The sequence below is a fragment of the Mycetomoellerius zeteki genome, unplaced genomic scaffold, assembly GCF_001594055.1.
Source record: "Mycetomoellerius zeteki isolate Tzet28-1 unplaced genomic scaffold, Tzet1.0 scaffold28, whole genome shotgun sequence".
In the NCBI taxonomy this organism is placed as follows: Eukaryota; Metazoa; Arthropoda; class Insecta; order Hymenoptera; family Formicidae; genus Mycetomoellerius; species Mycetomoellerius zeteki.
In genome coordinates, this window is record NW_017257260.1 from 524,916 (window position 1) to 549,795 (window position 24,880).

The following is a 24,880-nucleotide window of genomic DNA, read 5'->3' on the forward strand; positions in this document are numbered from 1 at the left end:
CTGTAACGTAGTTACATTTTTTCGATAATGGTAACGAAATTTATTTTTGTCGTTACTTTTTATATTTTAAATCCATTTATGGTACGATTTTCGCATATTTAATTTGCAGTCTTTGATCGATATTCATAATTTATTGTTATATTTAGGATCGTCTTAAGAATAGTTTTAAGATATAAACTAATCACAAAGAGAACCATATTAGCATAAAAATAAATCTTTATGAATACCAGTTTTTAGGTTTGGCGGTAAAGGTTTATTCGCATCACATGTTTCAATTACTCTTACGGTTCCTAGGTCGGTATTCATAAGCCAGTATTCATAGTCAGTTCTTATATTCAAGATCGTCTTAAGTTCAGCCTTGAGGTGTCACAAACCAATCAGAGGGTCGTATTAGTGTCTTAAGACGTTACTTAAGGGCTTTGGCAGAAACCTGACGGGCCGTAGCAGAAAGGCTGACTTATAATCTTAAGACAATTCTTGTGCGTTACTAAAGACAAAACTTTAAGTCATAAGACACTGTCTTAAGATTATAAATCAGCTTTTTCTGCTAAGGCCAGACTTATAATCTTAAGACAGTGTGTTATAACTTAAGTCTTATGTCTTTAGTAACGCACAAGAACTGTCTTATGACTAATGGCTTATTGTAGAAGACCCATTATATTTTAAAGGCAACTTGTATTTATACACCTTTAATGGGCCTTCTACAATAAGCCATTAATCATAACCCCGGATCTACAATAGAGTTTTAAGCCTTAAGCCATAAGAAATTGACCAATTACAGTCGAATTCGGGAAGAATAATCTATTATGATTCATCTGTTTCTTATGGTTTAAGGCTTAAAACACCTATTGTAGATCTGGGGTTACTCAGTAAACGAGAATGGATTAAAATGGATTGAAATTTATTCTATCCGAATGCGTATTTTAAATAGCAAAGACTTTTTTTGGATTCAATTAGATTCAATTGGATGCAAATTGGATTGAAAAGCTGCATTTCCTATTCAAAATTTTGAATTGAACGGTATTCACAATGCACAGAAAAAGCTGATATTATTTTTAGATTGAAAGGTACAGAGATATGCTCCATGCAATTCCTATAAATGAATAAAAATGCATTCAGAATTGAAAAGCGTTCATTTTAGCATTCGTGAATCCATATTTCTGAAAATCTGAATCCATTTCAATCCATTCTCGTTTATTGGGTAGCTTCTAACTTCTGATTTATTGATTCTGACTAATCGCTTATTGTAAAAGGCCTATATGACATAAGTCATAAGATAGTTCTTGTGTGTTACTAAAGAGATAAGACTTAAGTTATAAGACACTGTCTTAAGATTAGAAGTCAGCTTTTCTGCTACGACCCTAAGACGATCTTGAAATAAGAATTGACTATGAATACCAGCCTATCTTAAGACGTTAATGCGGCTCTCTGATTGGTTCATGACATCTTAAGACTATACTTAAGACGATCTTAAATATAAGAATCGACTATGAATACTGGCCATAGTCAAATCTTATATTGAAGATCGTCTTAAGTACAGTCTTAAGATGTCACGAACCAATCAGAGGGCCGCATTAGCGTCTTAAGATATTACTTAAGACGATGAAATAAGAACTGACTGTGAATACTCCTAGACGCTCTATAATTAGACAATAAGAATCTCATTTTTAGACTGTATATGTGAGAACACAATCGATAAACAAGAAGCTTATACCGGTCGAAACTAGATCTTTTAATGCTTTAAATAATATTTAAACAACTATAACTTGTATATACACAATATTTGTAGTCCTCAAACTACGCGCCGAATTTGGTTTTCCGGACTTATAAACGCAATTAAACTACTGGAATAATACGAATTAAATTAATTGACAGTTTTTGATGCAGCATCATATTAGCAAGCACAGCATCATATTAGCAAGATGTTAATATGCTGAAAAACTGTAAATAAATTTATTGCGAAAAATATTACCTCGGCCAGGAGTCGAACCCGGATCTCTTGTATTCCGTACGAGCATCCTAAGCCATTAGACTACCGAGGCCTTATACCTCAATTTTAAGCAGAATCGTAAGGCTCGTAACATGTTCCTGTAAGACTTATAAAAATTTTTAAGTGCTTATATCTTTATACAATATTTTTTCAGACAGCTTCTTACTAGCTATAAAATTTACAAGAAATCGTAGATATTTACGAATAATCGTACGTCTTACGATACATACGCATAAAACTAGAATACTAGTCATAAGTTCTTACAAGTTTTACGAGAACACGTTACGAGTCTTACGATTCTGCTTAGAATTGACCCATTAGTAATATTCTTCGCAATAATCGGTATACCAGGTATGTAAGGAAATGTCTTTTTCAGACATAATATAAACAATAAGAATCTCATTTTTAGACCGTATATGTGAGAACACAATCGATAAACTACAAGCCTATACCGATCGAATCTTTTAATGCTTTAAATAATATTTAAATGTGAATTATATACAAGGTGGCCCATGTAAAGTGTTACAAGCTATTATCTCTGAAAGTGTGTGTCAAATGATTAATATGTTCAGACAAAAGTTTTATGACTTTAAGGAGAGCATAAGGTGGTACCATTTGTTTGACCTTGGGTAGCGTTGTCAAAGTGAGAGCAAGGCCACTTTGAATTTTTTAAATGGACCCATTTTTTATTACATATTCTTGTAACTTACCTTGAGAGCTTTTCAAAACACTAATTAAGTTCATTTTCATTAAGTACTTTTCGAGTTATGAGGCTTGAAAGTTATAATACAGTCGGCATTAGCATTAAGCAAGTTGTCCGACCGACGGTTAAAACCTCGGAAAAAAAAATTTTATTATAGTGTTTTGAAAAGCTCTCGAGGTAAGCTACAAGAAAATGTAATAAAAAATGGGGGGTTCCATTTAAAAAATTCATATTGACCTTGACCTGACCTTGGTGGTGCCCCCTATCCAAAATCCGTTATTTCCACTTTCTTTCCCCTACAGAAGAAAACCTACAACTTTCATATAAAACTTTTTCTTGTATCTCTCTTAGTTTCTGAGATATTCGCCTGGGGCGATTAAAATTCCCCACTCTGTATATTACTTAAGACGGTCTTAAAATAAGAATCGATTGTGAATCCCAGCCATAAAATCTTATATAAATAAGTAGGTTAACTTTTTCACAGTTTAAAAAACTTTTTATTAGAGAAAATGAAATAAGTACAAAAAAATATGATTTAATTAATTAAAATAAACTACATATTATGTAATATATTTTTTTATTATGTATTCATTTCATTTCCTAATTTTCTAATAAAGAGTTTTTATTGTCAAATTGAGGCATTTGAAGATGATTTGAGGATGTCAAAATCACAAAGCGATATACTTTAGAACTTGTAAAAAAATTTTTTCTATCCTTAAAAACATTTTATAACCCAGTTAAATACAACTTTTAAAGGCCCTGTAAGAGATCTCGGGAAAATTCCAACTGGATCTTGTTCTAGGTACAGACCTACAATTTGAGGGGAGTAACGACTTATTTAAACGCTTAGAACCTTGCTAAAATCGACCTTAAACTCGAAATTTAGTCATTTTTTCATATTAACCCTTTCAGTCACGCAATTCAAGGGATGTAGCAATCATTACAGGAAGGGTGGTTTCTTAGGTTTTTGAGGCCGCTGAATCTAAATCCGAGGTCGAATTACAAAAAAAATCAAATCCAAGATGGTGGATCATAGACAGCGATTCAGCAAATTGACAATTTTTCGATGTTTGAGGAAAATCAAAGTAGGAGTGTTTTTTAGAAATCTGTATCTTGAGGACATAGACATTGCTGGAGTTATGTTTGCGGCTTTTCATTTTGAGATATCTATTCTGAAATGGCAGATTATAATGCCGACAAAACTGTCCGTACAAGATGCAATGCGTGCAAGAGGTCAATATTTTGAACAATATCTGCATTAAGCAAGTGCTGACGTGAATAAATAAGTGTGAATGAATAAGTAATAAATAAGTAAAAAAATAAAAATTACGTTTTGTCTTTTTTTGCGATTTTCTCCAAAATGAAGCAAAAACGAGCATATCTCTAAGATTTTTTTTCTTAATTTGCCAATTTCCTATATGTTCTCGAAGTTTGGCCATTTAAATTCGGGACACGCTGTAGAATAAAAATGTGTAAAATTTTCTTTTATAATAAAATTAAAGCGTCATCTACAATCGGCAGTTACAGTAGTGGTAAGGCTGTAAGACACATCGGGAGTAAGCTGATTTTCCAGTATAATAGGGCATAAATTAATTGTAAGTCCGTAAGTGAATGGTTGAAATCCATTTCCTACGTTTTACTCCCTTGTTGCTTACGGATTTACTCTATGTCCTATTATACCAGAAAATCAGCTTACTCCCGATGTGTCTTATAGCCTTACCACTACTGCTACTGCCCATTGAAGACGACACTTAATGTATTAAATTCGTTTATATGTATTCCTTTGTAATATAATAACATTATTGTATTTACAAAGTATTATTTACCCTAGCATGCCAGGAGAGCTACCCTGTCTCCTAGGAGACAATATACCCTATGCGATTTTTCCCATTGCTGTTTCTTTTTTGTAATATAATTTTAAGATCTGGGTTGAGGTTAAAAAAACTTTAACTATATCCATAGGTATGATAAGTTTGCAACGATAATTTTTTTCAGACCGAAACTGCATCATCCTCTAAACTCTAAACCATTGGTGTAATCTTCGGCACTGTCGAAGTCAAGTGATAAAAAAAGCGCAATTACTGGTAGATAGTTTTGTAGGTAATTGTATAGGTAGTTCTAAATATTAAAATTTTATTCATTAATTGTAAAATAGATAGATTTTTAAAAAACGATTTTCGATACTTTAAATTATTATACTTCTTTGAGCGATTTATATCGTATTATTTTTTTGTTCAAAAGATCAACTAACAGAATTCCACGTTTTTCTATTTAAGGTTTAAATTTAAAAATTTGGGAATTTTTTTATATAAGTCATCATTTTTTGCGAATTTTTCCAATAAAATTTTTTTATTTTTTATTAAGCCATTGTAATTAGTTGAAAATAAAATATTTTTTATTTGATTTATATTTACCTGTCTTTTTCTGACTTTGAGGTACTTTTATTCAGGAGGTTATATTTCACATGTTTTTTTTTTTTTTTTTTTAAATATGCATTTAGTTCAGAGGTATAGCATGACAAGTTGCAGAGTTCCACAGACTCTGGTGTGGCCAAGAAAGTAATAAAAAATAACAATGGCGAGCTAGAGTTTAATCATTCCATCAGGAAAGTAGATCAATAGATTACTTAGTTTAATTCGTAATCACAAATAAATATTTCGGTAAATCTTGAAAATAACGGACTTAGCTCCGATGATCTTGACTTTAAATGTTTTTAAAGCAGAGAATTTGTGTTTTAAAACAGATTTTCTACGCGAAGTGAGCCCATCCTTTCTTTAGACGAAAAGGAAAGTTGGATGCCGCTAGACAGGGGGAGAGGTGGGCTGCATCTCGCTTCGCATGGAAAATTGGACGCTCCTTGGTAGGGGGGAAGGGAGAAGTGGGATGGACCTCGCTTAGCATAGAAAGTCACATGATACTAAAATTGCACTTTAACTTTAACTTTAAATATCTCAAAAACTATAAGAAACCGCCATCTAGTTGTTGAAAAAAAGTTACTTAGGATTATGATTTTGACAACATATGTCAAGGTCAAAATCATCGGGGCTGGGTCCTCTGCAGTAAATAATTATCAATCTTTTTTATACTTTCGACGATGTACGCTTCGAAATAGAAAAACCGTTTTTTTTTCAAAGGGCTGTTCACCCCTTAAACATAAGATTCCGCATGTATAAAAAAATATATGTCATTTAGATTTTTTGTGTTTAACAACAGTATTTCAAGGAGAAATTAAATCGGTTCCAGAGTAATGAAACGCCCCTTGAAAGTTACACTCTCTTGAAAGTTGTCCATTTTTGGAGGGCAGAATAGATTATCCCTTAATTTTTTGGCGTAGTATATTTTATTTATTTATTTAAATATGAAAAATTTATCTGAATAATTACATATAATAAAAAATTAATAAAATTATGCATATTTTTTCTAAATTGTATTTCATATGCAAATGGTTTAAATGTAGTTATTTCTTCCGTACATCAATCGATTTATCTCATCACTTGCAGGAAGTACAAAAAATAAAATTATCAAAAGAAAAGAGAAAGAGAAGAATGAAGAAGTAGAAAAAGAAAACGAGAAAGGAAAGAAGGAAAAAGAGAATCAATTTAGAATAGAAAGAATATTATAATTCTATTTATAAAAACATATTAAACACACATTGAAGAACCCATTTTCGATTAAGGCGATTTTTTATGCCTAATATTTATTGTGAATTTATAAACTTTTCAGTTTAAACTAGCAATACGCCGATAATTTGTCGATCTTGACACATGTTCGAAGCTGGAGTAGTAATAACGCAAATTAAATTGACAAGTGTTTTAATATTATAGCTGCAAATAAGCATCTTAGAAAGCTATTAATGATTTGATGCTAATATTCCTCTTAAAAACTGTAAATAATTTATTGCGAAATATTATCCTAGACGGGATTCGAACCCGGATTTCTTGTATTCCATGCAGGCGTATTCCTCTCAATTCGATCGTATCGATGATGTTAATAAAAGTCGTACGCTATAAAAAATTTATTATATGTATCATATTTTCTCCCTAAAATTGTAAAACTTTCGTTCAAAACATTCTTTTAAGAATTACACTTTTTTCTGATATATATATATATATATGTTGTACTTGATATAATCAATCATGTACAAGTAAATAAAAATAAATAAAATAAAATCTCTTCTTATTAACACAATTCATGGTCAATTACTTCTTTTCTTTCGTTTGTGTGCATATATGTTTGTTCCTTAATGCAAGGAACAAACATATATGCACACGAACGAAAGATCCTTCAATTCTTATTAGTATGAATAAATATTAAATGTACGATGTTGAGGGAAATGCAAATAAGCTTATTGCTCCGCATTCCTTTTGTCGTTAAAACTACCAGTCATAATAGTCGGCCGTACGAGCAGATTATTAGAGTCGAGTAGTATAGTTAGCGCTTAGAAGCCTCATATACTAGAATTCTATTATTACACTGGGTCGCTTAAACTCAGTTGGTCTTGGCTCTCTGAACCGTGAGAACAGCTTCGCTTTTCGTACACCTGAGAGCCGGAGCTACCGCGTTTATGTGACCGGTCCACTGTCTCTAAAAGCAGAACAACGCAGTTGTTCAGTCATCCTCTTGATCGGTGCGCCGATCGTTTCTCGTGAGCTTGTTTGTCATTGTTTTCCCATATTATCGTTGTGACTATTTAGTGTAAACGAAGAAGAAAGTGTAAAAGAAAATGCCGTACTATAACGATGTACCGTACTATTACGGAGGAGGAGCTTACGCTAATCACAGTTCGTTAATGACAGGAATAGGACGGTAAGAATAAAAGCAATTTTAATTTAATGCGACTGAAAATATTATTGTTTATGTATAATATTTAGCGGAGAAGCTTCTTTTGTAACTTACTTTCATTGGATCAAAATATGTTCTTTTTTTATTCGAATGGATGTTTATTGGTGGAAATCTTTCTCAAGGTCGTTAATGTGTATGTTTTGAAAATGTGTACAAATTAAAATTTTAAATTGCGAAAATTTATATAATATTTATTATTGGTATTGATTTTGGTTTAAACTTTTATTGTTTTTCAGAAAAGTCATCATAAAACACAGTACTAAAAATATTTCAAAAACACAATTATAAAATATGTATTATACATAAACATATAAAACGTTATGATTACGAGTGAAATTTTCTGTCTTTAGCAAAACAAACAAGTCTATGACAAATACGGCATATTACATCACTCATCATCGTTTGATAACAATGATAATGAATTTGGGAATTAATTATGGTACACATCGATGATCTGATGTCATCATAGAAGTAACAAATATTAAATTCATAATTGACGTTAGTAAACCTATACATATAAATTGCGTATATTTATTTGTTGTAAGATATTTAAAATATATTTTAAATAATATATTTATAAATAATATATATTATATTACTTTGTAATAATATTTTTTCGATACGATTTATGTTAACCCTTATCAGACTTGATTTTATTGGAACTATGTTTTTTAAATTTAAATTCGCACTTTAATAAGTAATTCTCACTAAACAATTTTTTTTTCAAAATTTTTATTATTTTTCCAACATGTACATTATTATGTGCATTAGATCTTAAATTAGGGTAAAGTCGCCTATTATGAGATACCTTTTTTTAAAAAGGCTTGTAATTTATTTAATTTATAACCTGAATTTCTAATTTTACGTCAAATTTATGGGAAATATATTTAAGTTTTATCGTCAAAAGTTAGAAATCGATAATAGCTATACTTTGTTGTATGTGAAATTTTTTATCAAAAGTACCGATTTTGATCATTCAAAAAAGGGGTTCCTAATATGAGATACAAGGGTTTTCTTGTATGAGGTGGTATCTCTTAACAGGAAACTAAGGAAATAAAGATAAGCTTTTTATACTACATACGCTTTTATTATATTACATACAAGTAGGAACAAAGAATTTAAATGTTATACGTAATAATTATATAATTTTTCGATATGTGTATATGTGAGTATGTGTGTGTGAGTAATCTTAACAATAGACTCGTCATTTTTAACATTTCGTTCGATAGTATGCTTTGAGATATTGAATTGTTTAGATGCTCTCATATTAGCTAGGAATATCCTGAGTATCTCATATTACGACTTTCGCGCCTTGCGGTTTCACGATCACCAAATCTAATCTTTACAGTTAAACAAATCATTATATCACGTGTTTTTCCTATGAATACGATCTTACTCTATCACTGCATGCAGATTTTATTACCCAATATTTATTTTTATAATAAAACAAGATTTAAAGACTAACCTCAATAAAATTTGACATATAACATTCAATTTCACAAATCTTTTTTTGCAATGATTGCACGCATGATCTAATAATGAATTTTCTACTAAACAGGTTTCACACTAAGAGTAAAAAGTTCATGATAGAATCAAACGCATGCGCTTGTTAGTTTAGCAGAAACCTATCTCATATTAGGAACTTATCCCATAGGCGACTTTACCCTATATAAATAGAATTAAATAATTTCAACGAATAATATCTTTAAATTTGATGTATATTACAATGTACGTAGGAAAGAGTTAAGACTCGAACGTCTAACGAGCTTCTGTTTTGTATATGATATAATCTGAACATTTGTACCATTTATATATGAAATAAACACGTTGAACGATTCATGAGAAAAGTATCCGCCAAACAGAAACTAGTTTATGTAAAATGTAAATTATGATTCACTAATTTCAAATAAGATTATAATTAAATGAAAATATGTAATGCCTTGTTGAATCAGCCATTGGATGTACGTGTGAACAATGATTTATTCTAGTTAAATGTACATTTAAATTGAATAAATCATTGTTCACATCCAATGGCTAGCTCAACAAGGCATTACATATTTTCATTTGATTTATCTCGATTGAGCTTTAAGTTTCATTGTATTATATTTATAAGATTATGATATTTCGCACAGAATGCCTTTTCACACTTCGTTGTCGCGTTTCTCGCCGCATTTGTCGACAATTTCCGAATCACCACTCAGCCATCTGCATCGTTTCTCGCCGATCTCTGTGAGATCAGCAAGACGAGTGATCGATACGGCAGATATCGATGTCTCATCACCGAGAATAGTCTCGCACAATAGGAATCCTCCCAGAAATCTACATCGCGATCGGCCGACTATCAAGATCAGATCGCAGGCCCTGAAAGACAATCCAGCATTACGCGAGCACAACGAAAAGCATGAAAAGTCAGTGGGTGAACTTCTAATGGAGAAGTTTTTTATTAAGGACAAAAAGTTGGACAACGATAATAGTCAACAGGGAATACATTTATATCATCAGATTAATTTAGATCGTTTAGAAGATTCTGAGGAGCGAGAAGCTGTGCAAAAGCGAATCACTCGCAGATTCACGCGACGCAGATCTTCCGCCGATTTGCAACTCAATTCCGAGCAAATGCAACGAGAGGCTGCGTACGCGCAAGTACAGGCGAAAGTCTTAGACAGTCTCGTAGCCGAGGAGCAAGCTCAGATCGAGAATGAGACACGTCGAGGTACTTTGTTTAAAAAGGGAACGGCAAAAGGATTGCTCGAGCATCCCTACGCGAACAACATCGATTCTGATATGATGATTCAGGAGGAAGAAAAAGCGGCTGTGACAAGGATAAGGAAAACCATGAAAAAAACAAAGAAAAAGAGATTTGTTGATAAATTATCATCGACTGATAAGATTGATAAAAGGCGATCAAGCACCTCTAGTGAAATTTCTACTGATTCGCAGATTAAAGAGAATGATGAGTCAAGACCTCAGATATATAAGATCGAGGCATGTAATAGCGTCGGGGATTTCTCCACAATCTGGGTGAATACAAATGCAGAGAACAAAAGGTGCAAATCGACAGACGAGAAATTTAAGGAGAATATAAGGGTCTCTATTCCTGACAGATTTGGAACTGGAAACGAAATGGACGTTATCTCGAATAGTGCAGACGAAGCAGAAACGCAAGTCGTGTTGGCAGTACAAAAATCTTACGTAAAGGATCTATCGAGAAATAGCGTGCGTTTGACAATAAAAAAACCTACAGAAAAACTTAACAAAAAACTCAAAGAAATCAAAAAACTCGACATGAAAGCCGATGAAGATCAATTGAACCTAACGAATAGCTTCGTCGACATCGAAAATAATATTCCTACAGATAACGTATCAAAAAGTTTAACAGATGTAGATTCAGCGGAGCCGAATTGCAAGAGTCAAATAACGAATGATATTAAAGACTTTAAAGCGTTAAAAAGGACAGTGTATAAATCTAAAAATACGGAATCCTTGGCAAGAAATGGTATTCCCATATCGAAAGATGGCTCGTTGAATAACCGAGATATCAATATTTTAGCAGCAAAAGGCGATATGCGAGAAATCGATACTAAAGATTCATCATTCTCAAAGGAAACTGAGACAACTCCCATACAATCGAATATTTTAGCTTTTATTTCGACAAACGCATCGAGAAACGATTCGCAAATGGAATGTCTTCGAGGAGTATTTGAAGACACTTTCATCGCGGATATAAAAAATGACGAAAGTCAGAAGGATCATTTAAATGATAATATTACCAAGAAGATATTTGACTACATGGAAGTCGATTCAACTATCAAAACACCAAAAGTACTCGCTATAAAAAATTCTGTCGCTTCCGTTGAAAGTGATAAGTTTATAATGGAAAAACTCAGGCCAAAGAGTTTGGCGATGCCGCACAACGAGAACATGATAAAGCAAAACATTATCGAAATTGAAATCAGCGACAATATTGGTAAAAGCAACGTCAGCGGTACGATGCTCACAACAAATAGCGCGACCTGTCGTCTGCCAAAACTGTCTAAAATTAATACGGATAGAAATAATGCCGTAGAAGCGCCAAAGCTTTCGTTACGAGAGACTGTAGAGTATCGGGCGGACTCGCTGAAAAGTGATCATGACGTCGGGACTGCCGCTGTCGTATTGCCGGAAAAGAAGATGAACAAAACATCAAACTTGGCGCAAGTTTCTTCCTTCAATGCCTCGAACAGAACCAATAGCGTAGACGCGTATAAACTAACTTTTAAAATCGACGCAACTCAACACAATAATGCAGTCAAATTAGAGGCTAACGAAACGACCTTGTCCAAGGAAACAAATGACAAAGTGTGTAGTAGTGAACATTGTGACGAGACAAAACTAGCAGCGGATATTAAGCCAGCAGAAGATGTCAGTCTGACGAAAACACCAAGAAACAATGTGATAAGAACTGACGACAATGTATTAACTTTGAAAGCAACTGATTCATCAAACATCGAAACTGAAATAATTATTACCGAAGCAATAGCGGATGCCAAAAAAGCGGAACTAAAAACTGATTCAATTAAAAAAATTAATTGTATTGACGTAGAAAAGGATTCTTCGAAAGATTTATCGAGTTTCAAGAGTAAGATGCCGATGCTCTTAGAAAACAATATAAACGAAAGTGGCATTGCAAACTCATCAAATATTAGAAAAGATTCAGGCGCATTTAACATAATAAAAATTGAAGATGGCAAATCATTTTTTTGCAATAATGCTAATGATGAGACAAGGATTTTGAAAAAAAACATTTCTGTTGATTCTTCAAAATTGATGAACGATCATTCAGCGAATAATATTTCCAAGGTTTTCCAGCAGTCTATATCCAATGATGAAAAAGCCACCGGTAAGGATATGTCCGTTAAGACGTCAAAGACAAAACCTGTAAGTAAAATAACAGAAAAGAAATCAATGAAGATCGACGCGAATTATAACTCTCAAGATGAAAGTGTAATATTATCGAGAAGCGCCTCTACCGAGTCTATTGATTTTTGGAGTGAAATCAAAGCGCCGGATAGTCCTGAAATGACGAGATTGAAGCAACAAAACGGATTTCCTCTCCGCGAAACAAATACTTCCAAAATTGAGAAAAACATAAATTCGATGAATTCAAAGAAAAAAGATAATGAAAAGAAAACTGAGATTGATGTTAAAATGAGCACTATGACGTTCGAAAGTTCGACAGTTGGATTTAGTAATATAGTCTTTGAAAAGGAAAAAGAAAAAGAGAAAATTGTTTCAAAATCTTTAAGATCAGAAAAAGCGAAAATAGAGAAACTTGCAAAAGCAACGGAAATCGAAAGAAACATGCCGACAGTGCAAAAGATACCATCAAAAAAGAATTTCTCGTTAGTGATCGACACTAAAAACATAAGTCCGGCCGTAAAGAAAACTTCGTTGAAGTGCAACAATTTCGGTACAACTTCCGTGACTACTTCAGTTGAGGTTATCGTGCCGGAAATAAATATAGTTGAAGCACCCGAGTTGTTCAAAGAGTGCGACAATCGGAAAGTCGAGGAGGAACATGAAAATCCCAGCACTCCAACAAACGAGCTGTCACTCAATCCCTCTTTAATCAGGAAAATTTCAAGATGGAGCAATCAGGACGATTTGACAAACATAGACGATGTCGAAACTCCAGTTGTGTCAGAGGAAAAAACCAGTTTAGTCACTAATCCTAGCGTTAGTCCTCTGCAGTCTTCCAAAACGAAGCGTGCGATTAAAAAGAAGAAACCATCAATTAAAAAGACATTATCAGAAAAAAGTGAGAAGGGGCTAAAGGAGATTTGTAATAATGAATTAATAACAACAGTGAATGAACGGAATATGCTTGTCACAAAACTCGTCCCCGAGAAGCAGCATCTAGTAAAAATTTTGCCAAAAACATCTCCCAAGTCCAGCCCGAAGAATACACCCTTACAACGACCACTCGATCTTATGAGGATGTTTTACACGACGCCATCCGCATTGCTCACGGCTACGCCGCGGGATCTCTCCAAAGTCAGACGAGCAAAGATCAAGAGAAGACGGCATCACTCGCGAACACCGTCCATTAGTAGCGACAGTACTGGAAGTACGACGAGTACTGTCACAACGAGGAATACGGACGAGAATGGACCGACTTGCGTTGAACTGAATGACGATTTCGAACATAAGAGGATGAATTCAACAAGGAGCAATGATTCCGGATTCGATGGTTCACCGAGAATTTTAAGTACTTATTTTGCGATTGTTTGCATCAAAGTTTTGCCATTGAACATATCTAAACAGATTCTAAATATTTTTTAGGGAGGGTCTAATACTTTGACGATGTGATATATGAGAATGATTTTCCAAATAATTTTTGAAATATTGGAAATGATTAAAATTAAATCAAAATCATTAATTAATTATTCTCGAATTATATTGGAAAAAAATAATGAGATGTAAACATTAAAGTACAAATTTATTTAATTATTATTAAAGTCCAGATTTACATAATTAAGTATTATTGATTCAATATATATTATGCATAAATAACAAAAGTAAAATTTTTTAACTAATTTAAAAATTGAACATAAAATGATTACACGCATACCTTATAAGAAATTATCTCCTGAATTTGTTCATACCTTATAATTTTAATTCATAGGATGCTGACCAATAAATACAACTTTTTATAAGCTATAGTTTAATCTCTAGAACGCGTTGAAGGTTAATAATTTTTAGAATTATAATGTAAAAATTATTGTGTTTACAACTCCTATGAGTTTTAGCAAGTAAAACACCCCATCACGTAAAAATGTCTGCAATTCAAATTAGAGCTCTAGATTTACAAGAGTAGCGATTATAGTTAACTATAAGGAAAACGCGGTTGTCGGTATGGAGCTAACAAGGAGAGACTCACATAAGTATTTCACGGATTTTGATCAGCTTTTGCGTGGTTATTCTGGGGCACCAAAAAATAATCCCTGTAAATCAGTAAATTGTACCTCTACTTATTTTTTGAGAAAATCGTGATTTTAGATCACGATGATCGCTTTCAAACCTCTTTACTCTTCGTTTAAACGTAAATGAAACATTTGAAATTATTTAAAATTAGAAAAATATACAGCTCCGGTGGACACGAATGTATAAGCTCATAATCCGAGTATAGGATACGTAACGCTGTACTATTTGCGCCAACTCCTACCGCTTTATGAGTGGCAACCGTTCAACCGAGATATTTCAAGCTTCGGTTGAAATCAAAGAATGTCTGTTTTCTCAAAAAACTATCAATTTTCGTACCTAATATATGTATATATAAAGATGACTTGTTTTTTAAATATCTATTGATTCCTCCAGGTTTGAAAGTGATCCGTCATCGTGACTTAAAATCACGATTTTCTCAAAAAATACTCAGAGGTACAATTTACTACTTCATAGGGATTTTTGGTGCTCCAGAATAATCACGCAAAAGTGATCAAAATCCGTGAAATACATATGTGAGTCTCTCCTTGTAAGACAACAACAATGCGCTAAATCTTGTAAATCTAGATAAAATAAATCTAAAAATAGAGCTCTGATTAAAATCTTACCCAGACTTCCAATCACAAATTTCTATAACTAGATTGCACTTCGGTTATTAAACTTTATGTCTACGATGCTAGAAGTCGATCTGAGATCTCGGATAAAGAAAGAATTGACCAATTGCATCATGGGTAAACATTCACATTAGGTCAATCCCTTCAAAAATCAATAACCATGACATATATTATCAAAGACATATCCCTGAGAACAATTGAAAGAATTTAGCCGTCGCTTGTTGTTTATTAAAAACAAAATTTTATTAACAAAAAATTTATTTAACATATTGTTTTTCCACATGTGTGCATGCTCTTTATGTATTAAATTAAATCTTCGCCTTACTAAATATGAATGAGTCTATAACACACTAAAAATAATATATACCAAATAGATTAGACAGATCCCTATGCAATGTAAGACGTATATTGATTATATCTATTAAATCTTTGTGTTACTAGATATATCTACAATATACTAAAAATAACGAAAACTGAAAAGATTAAATAGACCCGTATGTAAGATAAGACGTAGGACGTATCATGTATCAAAAGCAAAACTGTAGCATATGTTCCTGCCAGTAATAAACATTCATTATTACATATTCTTTTTTTAATCAATGCACTTTATAATATCTAATTCCTCAATATTTTTTTCTCAATTAGAATTTAAGCATTAGTTCATCCTCATTGTCTATCAAATATTAAACAAGGACAAACGATGAAGTGCAAAATGGAACGCACCTTAGGATAACATCGAAACTTTGGACATAGAGGAGAACTATAACAAATGATTGATTTCAGAAATGATAAACATATAAAGCGTAAAAATAATTGCATTAATCTGAAAACAAATACTGAATTGCTTAGCCAAGCCTATTGCCGTTATTTAAACAATCTTAATGGTTTAACTTATTTTGATAACAATTTCGATTTTGTTCTTTCTTAATGATGACATTAAATTTAATTTTATTTTCTGATTGTAGCCGTTAGGTCCACATTCTGTAGTTTACTTGTTTATTTTAGCAATGACTAATTGTGTTACTACATCTTTTTGGTGATTTTTAGCTTTGTATATACCGTATTTTAAATTTTTGAACTTTACATTTACATTACATATGTATGTTTTTCATGTCTTGTACATCTGATTGCGTTTCCATGAGATCAATTTCTATAAACATTATTTATTTCCCTTTTCATATCTTACTGTTTTATAATTTTACATATTTAATAATATTATCATATTCATTTGAGACCATCCAACTTTCTAATTGATTGTGGGATAATTCCCATTTTATAGACGAGAAATTGACCGCGTTAAAGACCGGGTAATGAGTAACATAGGAATTTACTATGATCATTTTATTTTCAACTAAAAATGGTTAAAAAATTTATAGAAATGTACGCTTTAATTGTTAAATATTTTTAAAGAAGTACATTAAATGATTGGTTTATTGAAATATTTGCGCATTGCTTACAGCGCCGATTCTCACTAGCTCAAATTTCTTCTTTTATTGTTTTAGACATCTTAGACAGTACAGGCACTTATCAAATATGTTTAAGATAACTTCGGTATACAGGATGTCCCATTTTAAATAATGCATTAAGATTTCTCGAAAACTATGGTAGATACGGAAAAATATTTCAAACAAAAGTTGTACGGTTCGGAGAGAGACATAAAAAGATACTATTGATTTGAGCTTGGGTGGCGTCGCCAAGGCCAGGTCAAGGTCACGTCGATTTTTTTAAATCGAATCCCCTATTTTTCATTACATTTTCTTGTAGCTTACGCCGAGAGCATTTCGAAACACTATAATGAAATATTTTTTCATTAAGTATTTTTCGAGTTATAAGGCTCGAAGGTTACAGTACATCCGGCATTAGCATTACTCAAGTTGTCCGACTGACGGCTAAAACCTCTTGAATGTTGTTCAAGATTATGTCCTGGATAACATTTGTCAAGATCAAAGCCATTGGAGGTTGTACCTCTTATTTTCATTTTTGCACTAAAAATAGTACGGTCTTAAAAATGTTTAAATTAGTTTGTGTCGCCTGAAAAAGACGTTTCGTACAAATGCCAAATTTGCGAAAGTTACTAAGGCCTCAGTGGTCTAACTAGTAAGGACGCTCACACGGAATGTAAGAGATCCGAGTTCGACTCCCGGCCGAGGTAATATTTTTCGCAATAAATTTATTTACAGTTTTTCAGTACATTAACATCTTGCTAATATGATTCCTAATTATACATCAAAATTATTTAAGAATTGCTTGTCAATTTAATTTAGTTCGTGATATTATCCCAGTAGTTTAATTGCGTTTATAAGTCCGGAAAACCAATTCGGCGCGCAGTTTGAATGACTACAAACATGGTACATATGCAAGTACATATATAGTATAGGATATATAATTCACATTGAATTATTTAAAAAGCGTTATAGATCTAGCTTCGACCGTTATAGGCTTTGAATTTCTATTATTAATTGTATTTCTCATATAGTCTTAAAAATGTTTAAATTAATTATTTATAGCCTATACTGTAGAATCCTAGAACAATAAAAGACCTATTCTACTATACTATTGTACATGCAAAATGAGAGTACGAGCATTAGGTATTTGTGCTCATGTTACTAGTATCTTATGGTACTTAGAATATATGAGATATTAAAATATAAAATATTCAAGAAGCGATTAAAATATTCCATCATCAAATCTTTTAAGTAGGGTACAAGATGCTAAGTAGGGTACAACTAACAAAACTGTGATCATTATTGATTAAAGGATTATATCTGCTAATCATTGGGTTTGGTGTAATCACGATGTGCAATCATTAAATTTAATACATTAACTTTATGGCTGGATGATTGGTAGGATTTGATTTGCAGACATTTTTATATGATGATTTATGAGATGTTACACTTATTAAAAGTCACAGCGAATTGGAAACATGATAACTTTTGCATTATGATTTAAAATCCTATTAAATTTCAACACTCTAAAGATTAAACTATACATCAAGAGAAAAATGTATTAAATTTTAATAAATATTTGTTTGAATGCCAGTTAAATATTTACTAAATGTGGACGTATATCTGCCTCGATAGTCTAATGACTTAGGACGCTCGTACAGAATCTCGACAAGAGATCTGGGTTCGACTCCCGGCTGAGGTAACATTTTTCGCAATAAATTCATTTACAGTTTTTCAGCACATTAACATCCCGGGGAAAAAAGTTTATGGTCATATATAATTATATATGACCATATATAGCACAATCATACATGGATTTTATCTCTATATGATCATATATGTATATATAAAAATAGTATATATATGCCCGCACGGAGAAAAAAGTTTATATATAACTATATACATGTATAATTATATATGACCATATATGTTTAACACATTCATATATTATTGTGTTACATCCCAATCAACAGACAATGTTTTTAAAAACGTTAAAAATAATGGGTTAAGCCCCCTTTTTTTGATTAAAAAAACGTTTATTGTAACATTTGAAGAAACATTTTTTTAATGTTTAAAAAATGTTTATTTAACGTTTGAAGAAACATTTGTTTAACATTAAAAAAACGTTTTTTAATGTTAAAATTATTTAAACAAAATTAGAAAAAATAACAATGTAGAATCTTTTTTTTAATTTATTTTTTTTATCAACGGTACCTACAACCTTAGACAACTAATTTTATTAATAAATTCTAATTTTTAATTATATTATATTTTAGGGATGCACTCGATCATAAAATTACCAGATACCGGATATCGGATATCCGGTATCCGGTCGGATATCTGAGAAGGCAATTTCTTCGAGTCGGATATCCGACATTTTCTGAATATCCCACCGGATTTCGGGAAACTGTCTTCTAAAAAAAAAACTTAACGCAATTATATTGTGTGTTATTAACTTATCTTCCCCCCGTAATTATTTTATTATTCTGATCCGTTTTTTATTAATTTGAGTTTTAGAAAATAATAACATTTTTTACATATTTATAATAAATGTCAGATAAACGTTAAATAAACATTAAATAAATAGCAAAAATATGTCATATATGATCCCATGTATGATCATATATAATTATATATGCTTTCATATATGACTATATATAAATGACCAAATTTCATATATAATTTTATATAATTATATATAATTATATATAAACTTTTTTCCCCTGAATCTTGCTAATATGATGCCTGATTGTACATCAAAAATTATTAAGAATTGCTTGTCAATTTTAATTTAATTCGTGATATTATTCCAGTAGTTTAATTGCGTTTATAAGTCCGGAAAAGCAAATCCGGTTCGGCGCGCAGTTTGAAGGACTACAAATACGGTATATATGCAAATACATATATAGTATATATATATAATTCATATTAAATTATTTAAAGCATTAAAAGATCTAGCTTCAACCGGTATAGGCTTCTAGTTTATCGATTGTGTTCTTACATGTACCTAAAATTAGATTCTTATTGTATATACATATTTATTTGATACAATAATCATTAATTTAATTTAACTATCACATTTTTATTTAGCAATTATTTATTTTCCGTAAATGTTAGTACTATTCGAACAATTATTTATTAAAATTTAGTATATTTTTCCCTCAGTGTAGTTTATAGAGAATTGTACTCAATGACATTTTTTATCAGTGTCCCATGAATTACAAAATTACAAAGTGTAAACAAATTCCAAAAATTCCAAAAGAAAGGACAATTTCCTATAAAATATATGAGCAGACTTTAATTTTAAATTTATGATATAACTTTAATGACATATATACAATTTCTATACATATAAGAGTCTCAGATTTTTTTAAACGTATATTTGATACTGATTAAAGAGCTAAATAATTTGGAAATTAAAAACGCTTTAGAATTTTTTTGCATTTTTTTACTATGAAACTAATTAACAATTGAAAACTATTAAATCACATCGCCAAAGTTATCGTGCAAAAAATTATATTTATGAGTGCCATTTTTATCGTTTTAACTATTATTGAAAATATTATTTCATATGTTTTAGTATAACATTTGAAAAATATCTAGAAATAATAAATACTAATTCAGTAATATGTGATCATAATATTAATTTACGTTTACATTTGAATGCTCCAAATATTTGTTAATTCTCTTATTTCTTGGCAATAATTCTGCATGTGGGCAGTATGTGTTACGAAATTAGACAGAAACTGTCTAAATTAGTTATTACACTACGTAGTCCCGTCTTAAAGATATTTGTATGAGTGTCTTTGCATGGCAATTTAATTTATGTTTATTAATATTAACATTTCTACATTCTAATAATGACTATATTTTCAGAATTACTCTTTTACGTATACTGATTTTTAAATCAACGAAAGATATGCGCGAGTAAAACCAGATCTTGTAAGAGAGGTTTTGTCAAAAGTGATTGCCGAAAATACTCATATTTATATACTACAAACGTATTCTACTATGTATATCTAGTAAACCCAAAAGATCGAGTCAAAGTCTTCGTTCAACACGCCAGAACATTTTTAAGTTTTTCAAACTCGTTTTTTTACATCACAATTTTTTACGGCGTAAGTATATTATTTTAGAAATATTACACATTGACATTCGGATGATGGAAGCGATAGGTGTAATAGTACGACGCAAGTGCAGATTTATTAGTATTATTAAAATGACCTAAAGTTCTCGTAATGTCAACTGATATTTAATAAATTTAGTCTACTATTTACATTCCGTGCGTTTGTAAAGTCCAGAAAAATTTCGGCGCGTAGTGAATATGACTACAAATATAGTATATATGCAAGTACATATATAGTATATATATAATTCACAATTTGAATTATTTAAAAAGAAGCAATTAAAGATCTAGCTTCGACCGGCATTAAGCCTTTAATATATTATTAGTGAGTTCTACACGTCAGTCCTATGAGATTTAAATTTGTAAATTGCAAGTTTATACATTGTTTCTAAAAAAGAAAATGTTTACAAAAATTTAAAAAAGTCCAAGCAAGTTGTCCACGAAGACTACAGGCTCGTTTAGATCAACATAGTGAACATTTTGAACATTTATTGCAATAATAAAAAATTTGTTTCAAACTTATATTGTTTCGGGCCGGTTGTTTCATCATCTTCAAATAAACTATGTGGTAATTAACCTACTAAATAAACAAAAGAGTATCAAATAGAATAAGAGCATAAAAGAGAGTAAGACAATGAACTGAAGTTTACCGAAAGGTAGAATAACTCAGCCATAATCTGACTTCTTTTAATTTATATTCCGAAACAGTTGAATTTTTGAAGAAATACTTTAATACAAAGATATTCGGCTGATTGAATATTATCGATAGAATGACTAAAAATACTCCTTCTCATTAAAAAGACTTTTTTTTATTAATAATAAATAACCAAGAATATTCAAGGTTATACAAGGTTATTAAAGTAGGTCCCCCCCTTATCCTACAATTTTGATAATAGATATCTTTCCCCTGTTTCCTACCATTTTTGTAAAAAACGTAATGAACTTTTTATCAAACTTGTATATATACATATGTTTATACACAGGGTGTACAAAAAGTTCTGGACCCCTTAAATATCTTAAAAGTAAGCATTTCTAAGAAAAAATGTTTTATATTAAATTTGTAGGGTTTAGAATGATCTATTTACTGATTTTGTCAGTTTGCTCTTGGGTGGCGCCACTAAGTCAAGGTCAAATCGATTTTTTAAAATAAAATACCTCATTTTTTATTGCAGGATCTAATAGCAGATATCAAAACACTATAATGACGCCTCTTTTTAATTAGTATTTTTCGAGTTATGAGACTTGAAACTTATAATATCATCGGCATTAGCATTACCTAAGGTGTATCGCGTGAAGGTTGCCCGGTAGAATTTATAAGTTGTGATATGTGCACACGCGTGTCCGTGTATGTATCTATCTTTTATGATTTTTTAATGAGTAACATGCAACAGCTAAAACTTGTTGGAGATCACTCAGGGCCATGACGATGGGATATGTCAAGGTCAAAGCCATCGAATCGGGTCTCCTGATCTGTATTTTTACCAATTATTTTATTAATAACTTTAACGGATAACGACCAATGAGAAAAATTTGTCGGAAGTTACTCAGGATCGTGACCTCGACAATATGTGTCAAGGTCAAAATCATTGGAGTGGGGTTCCCTGTTCGATATATCTACCTTTTTTCTAAAATGCACTGGTCAATAGATATTTAAAGTCGTCATTTAAGATGAGATCCAGGATTTGTGTGCGTGCGTGCATGCGTGCATGCGCTCGCGCGTGTGTGTCGCGCGCGTGTGTACGCGTGTGCGTGTGCGTGCGCGCGTGTGTGTGTACAGGGTGATTTCCTCTATCATATGGTAATAACAAATTCCTGAAAACATTTCAAGACGAAAGTCCCAATACCAAATTATCGAGGCTATAGAAGTTTTTATTATAATTAATAACGATTAAAGTTCTTTAATCACAGAGCTGACATTTCGCGCACTCAGGTATAATATGATATGAGAAGTGATGAAGGTGTGTCACGAAGGCCTTTTCAGCAACTTCAAGATTATCATATAAATATGCAATGATATTTTTATTAAAGTGGTTCTTTAGTAAAGTGCCGAAAATTTGGGGTGCCTCACCAGGGCCAATCCAAAATTACAAATATCTGCATAAAATGTTAAAACTATGTGTATATCTTAATGAAATAGTAAAACACACGATATTCTGTAAAAATAATGTGCAAAAATAATGAAATAAAAAAAATCATTTTTTGTACAATTTGTTTATGTTATAATTATAACGAGGAGTAAACCGCTGAGGGAATTATTTGAGGTATTACTTGAGAATCAGTAGAAATTACCGAGCAGTAGGCATTACTAGGTATTATTATGTCTTACTAGCCACCCAGTAAACACAATGTTACATATAACGTACATGTAAATGTAATGTCAGCTCAACAAGATAATTGTAATATAATACAGTATGTTGTATTAGTCGAGAAGCAATATAATGCATGTGACATAAACTATAGATTTTCAGTACTGACAGTAAATTTTGGAACCATAATATCATATTTTTGGTACTAAAAATGAATCCGTAAATGAAATTGCTTTATCACATTACATTGAAACGTTTATTAGTTACGTTGAAAAATTCATTAATACGATTTAATTCCTCACAGTATTATATAAATATGATATAAATATCACATAAATATTGCATAATATTACACACTGAGAGAAAACAAAATAGTTCCAGCAACTATAAATTTAGCAACTTTTGCAATTGAAGTACCTGTGACTAGTTTTACAAAGTAATAGAAACTAAAGTAGTGCTGAATATTATAAAAATATAGTCACGGTAACAAATTGTATGCACTATTAATTGGTAGTGAAGTAGTGACTCAACTACATTGAGTAGTTACTTGAACTTCATGCAAATAGATATAACAATTACATTTTTCTAGTTTAGACAAAAATTTTTAAAGGGTCGCTCAGTACGAGTAGTACGCGGCTTTGTCACCAGAGGGACGTAGCGGAGTTCAGTTTCTCCTAAGAAGGAAACCAGTCGCTTACAATAAAAGACACAGCGTTGGTTTCAAACTTGGAAGACAAAAATAAATAAGAAATGCATACACAAATTTGTAACTATGTATTATAAAGCTTTAATAACAACAGTAAGTAAATTAAGTGAACTAAGAAAATATAGTAATATTAACCATTTATAAATTGTTTATATGGTTAATGTACTATATTTTCTTAGTTCACTTAATCTAGTATTCTTATTAGAATTTAATAATATGTATATAGTTGAGGCGCTATTTCACTACAAATTTATAGTTACTGATACGACTTTTTTCTCTGAGTGCAGTAATACAACTGTGATATGTCATCATATTACTGTGATTCATTTTCGAAAACATTTTAATGTTATTGTGATATCTCTGCAATATTTCAGCAATATTTTTGCTATATTTCATCGTAATATTGCAATGGAAAAATAATAATGCTGTGATGTTATTATAATATTACGTGGATATAAATAACGTGTCTTTTCCCGTGCGGCATCTTCCTCCGAGTTACTTTATATATTATATATATGTATATATATAATAATAATATCCTTGATTGGTCTCTGATAAAACGTCCCTACAGATTGTGACATGGCTTGCCATAAGAAATGCGAAAAACTGACAGGGAATCTATGTGGATTGAATCAAAAGCTAGTCGCTGAAGCATTGCAAGCTTTGAAGAGAAGTGAGTAATGATCTGAGTACCTCTCGTATTGTTAATTATTTAATTGCGCAACATTTCTATAAACATAGTTATACTAAAGTAAACATAATATTTTGTGGTTATTGATCGTTTTTTAGCTGATTTCATAGATATAAATATGAATACGAATTATGCAAATAATTTTTTAAGTATCAGATCTAGTCTTAAGAAATATTTTACTGCCACATGGTTAGTAGTTGATTCATAAAAACGAATTAATAAGGTAATCAAAATCATAAGAAATTCTTTTAATGCTCGTAATGAAGAAACTATCATATTTTATGTATGTATGTATATATATATATACAGGGTGTCTAAAAAAAACGGATCGAAACACAATGGGGACGTAGATTGGATCAAGGGGAACAAAACAGTTTTGTACCATTTTGCAGTTGACGCAACATTTAACGAGATATTAACGTTTAAAGATAGGCGAATACAAGCGTCCGACCAACCTACTGCTCAAGCGCTATCCT

At 31.4% G+C, this 24,880-nt stretch overlaps 1 protein-coding gene across 2 annotated transcripts in view; it reads left to right on the top strand.

Moving 5' to 3' along the window:
- The first annotated feature begins 7,205 nt into the window (after positions 1-7,205).
- The window catches only part of LOC108724179 (uncharacterized), a 26,009-nt gene continuing 8,334 nt past the window's right edge, over positions 7,206-24,880 (top strand). The window contains exons 1-3 of one of the 2 annotated variants that reach the window (XM_018450402.1): positions 7,206-7,499; positions 9,668-13,782; positions 24,285-24,386. In XM_018450402.1, the coding sequence (XP_018305904.1) occupies positions 7,417-7,499; positions 9,668-13,782; positions 24,285-24,386 (4,300 nt within the window). In that variant the 5' untranslated portion in view covers positions 7,206-7,416. The remainder of the gene's footprint in view (positions 7,500-9,667; positions 13,783-24,284; positions 24,387-24,880) is intronic. The other variant, XM_018450403.1, reaches the window with a different exon arrangement.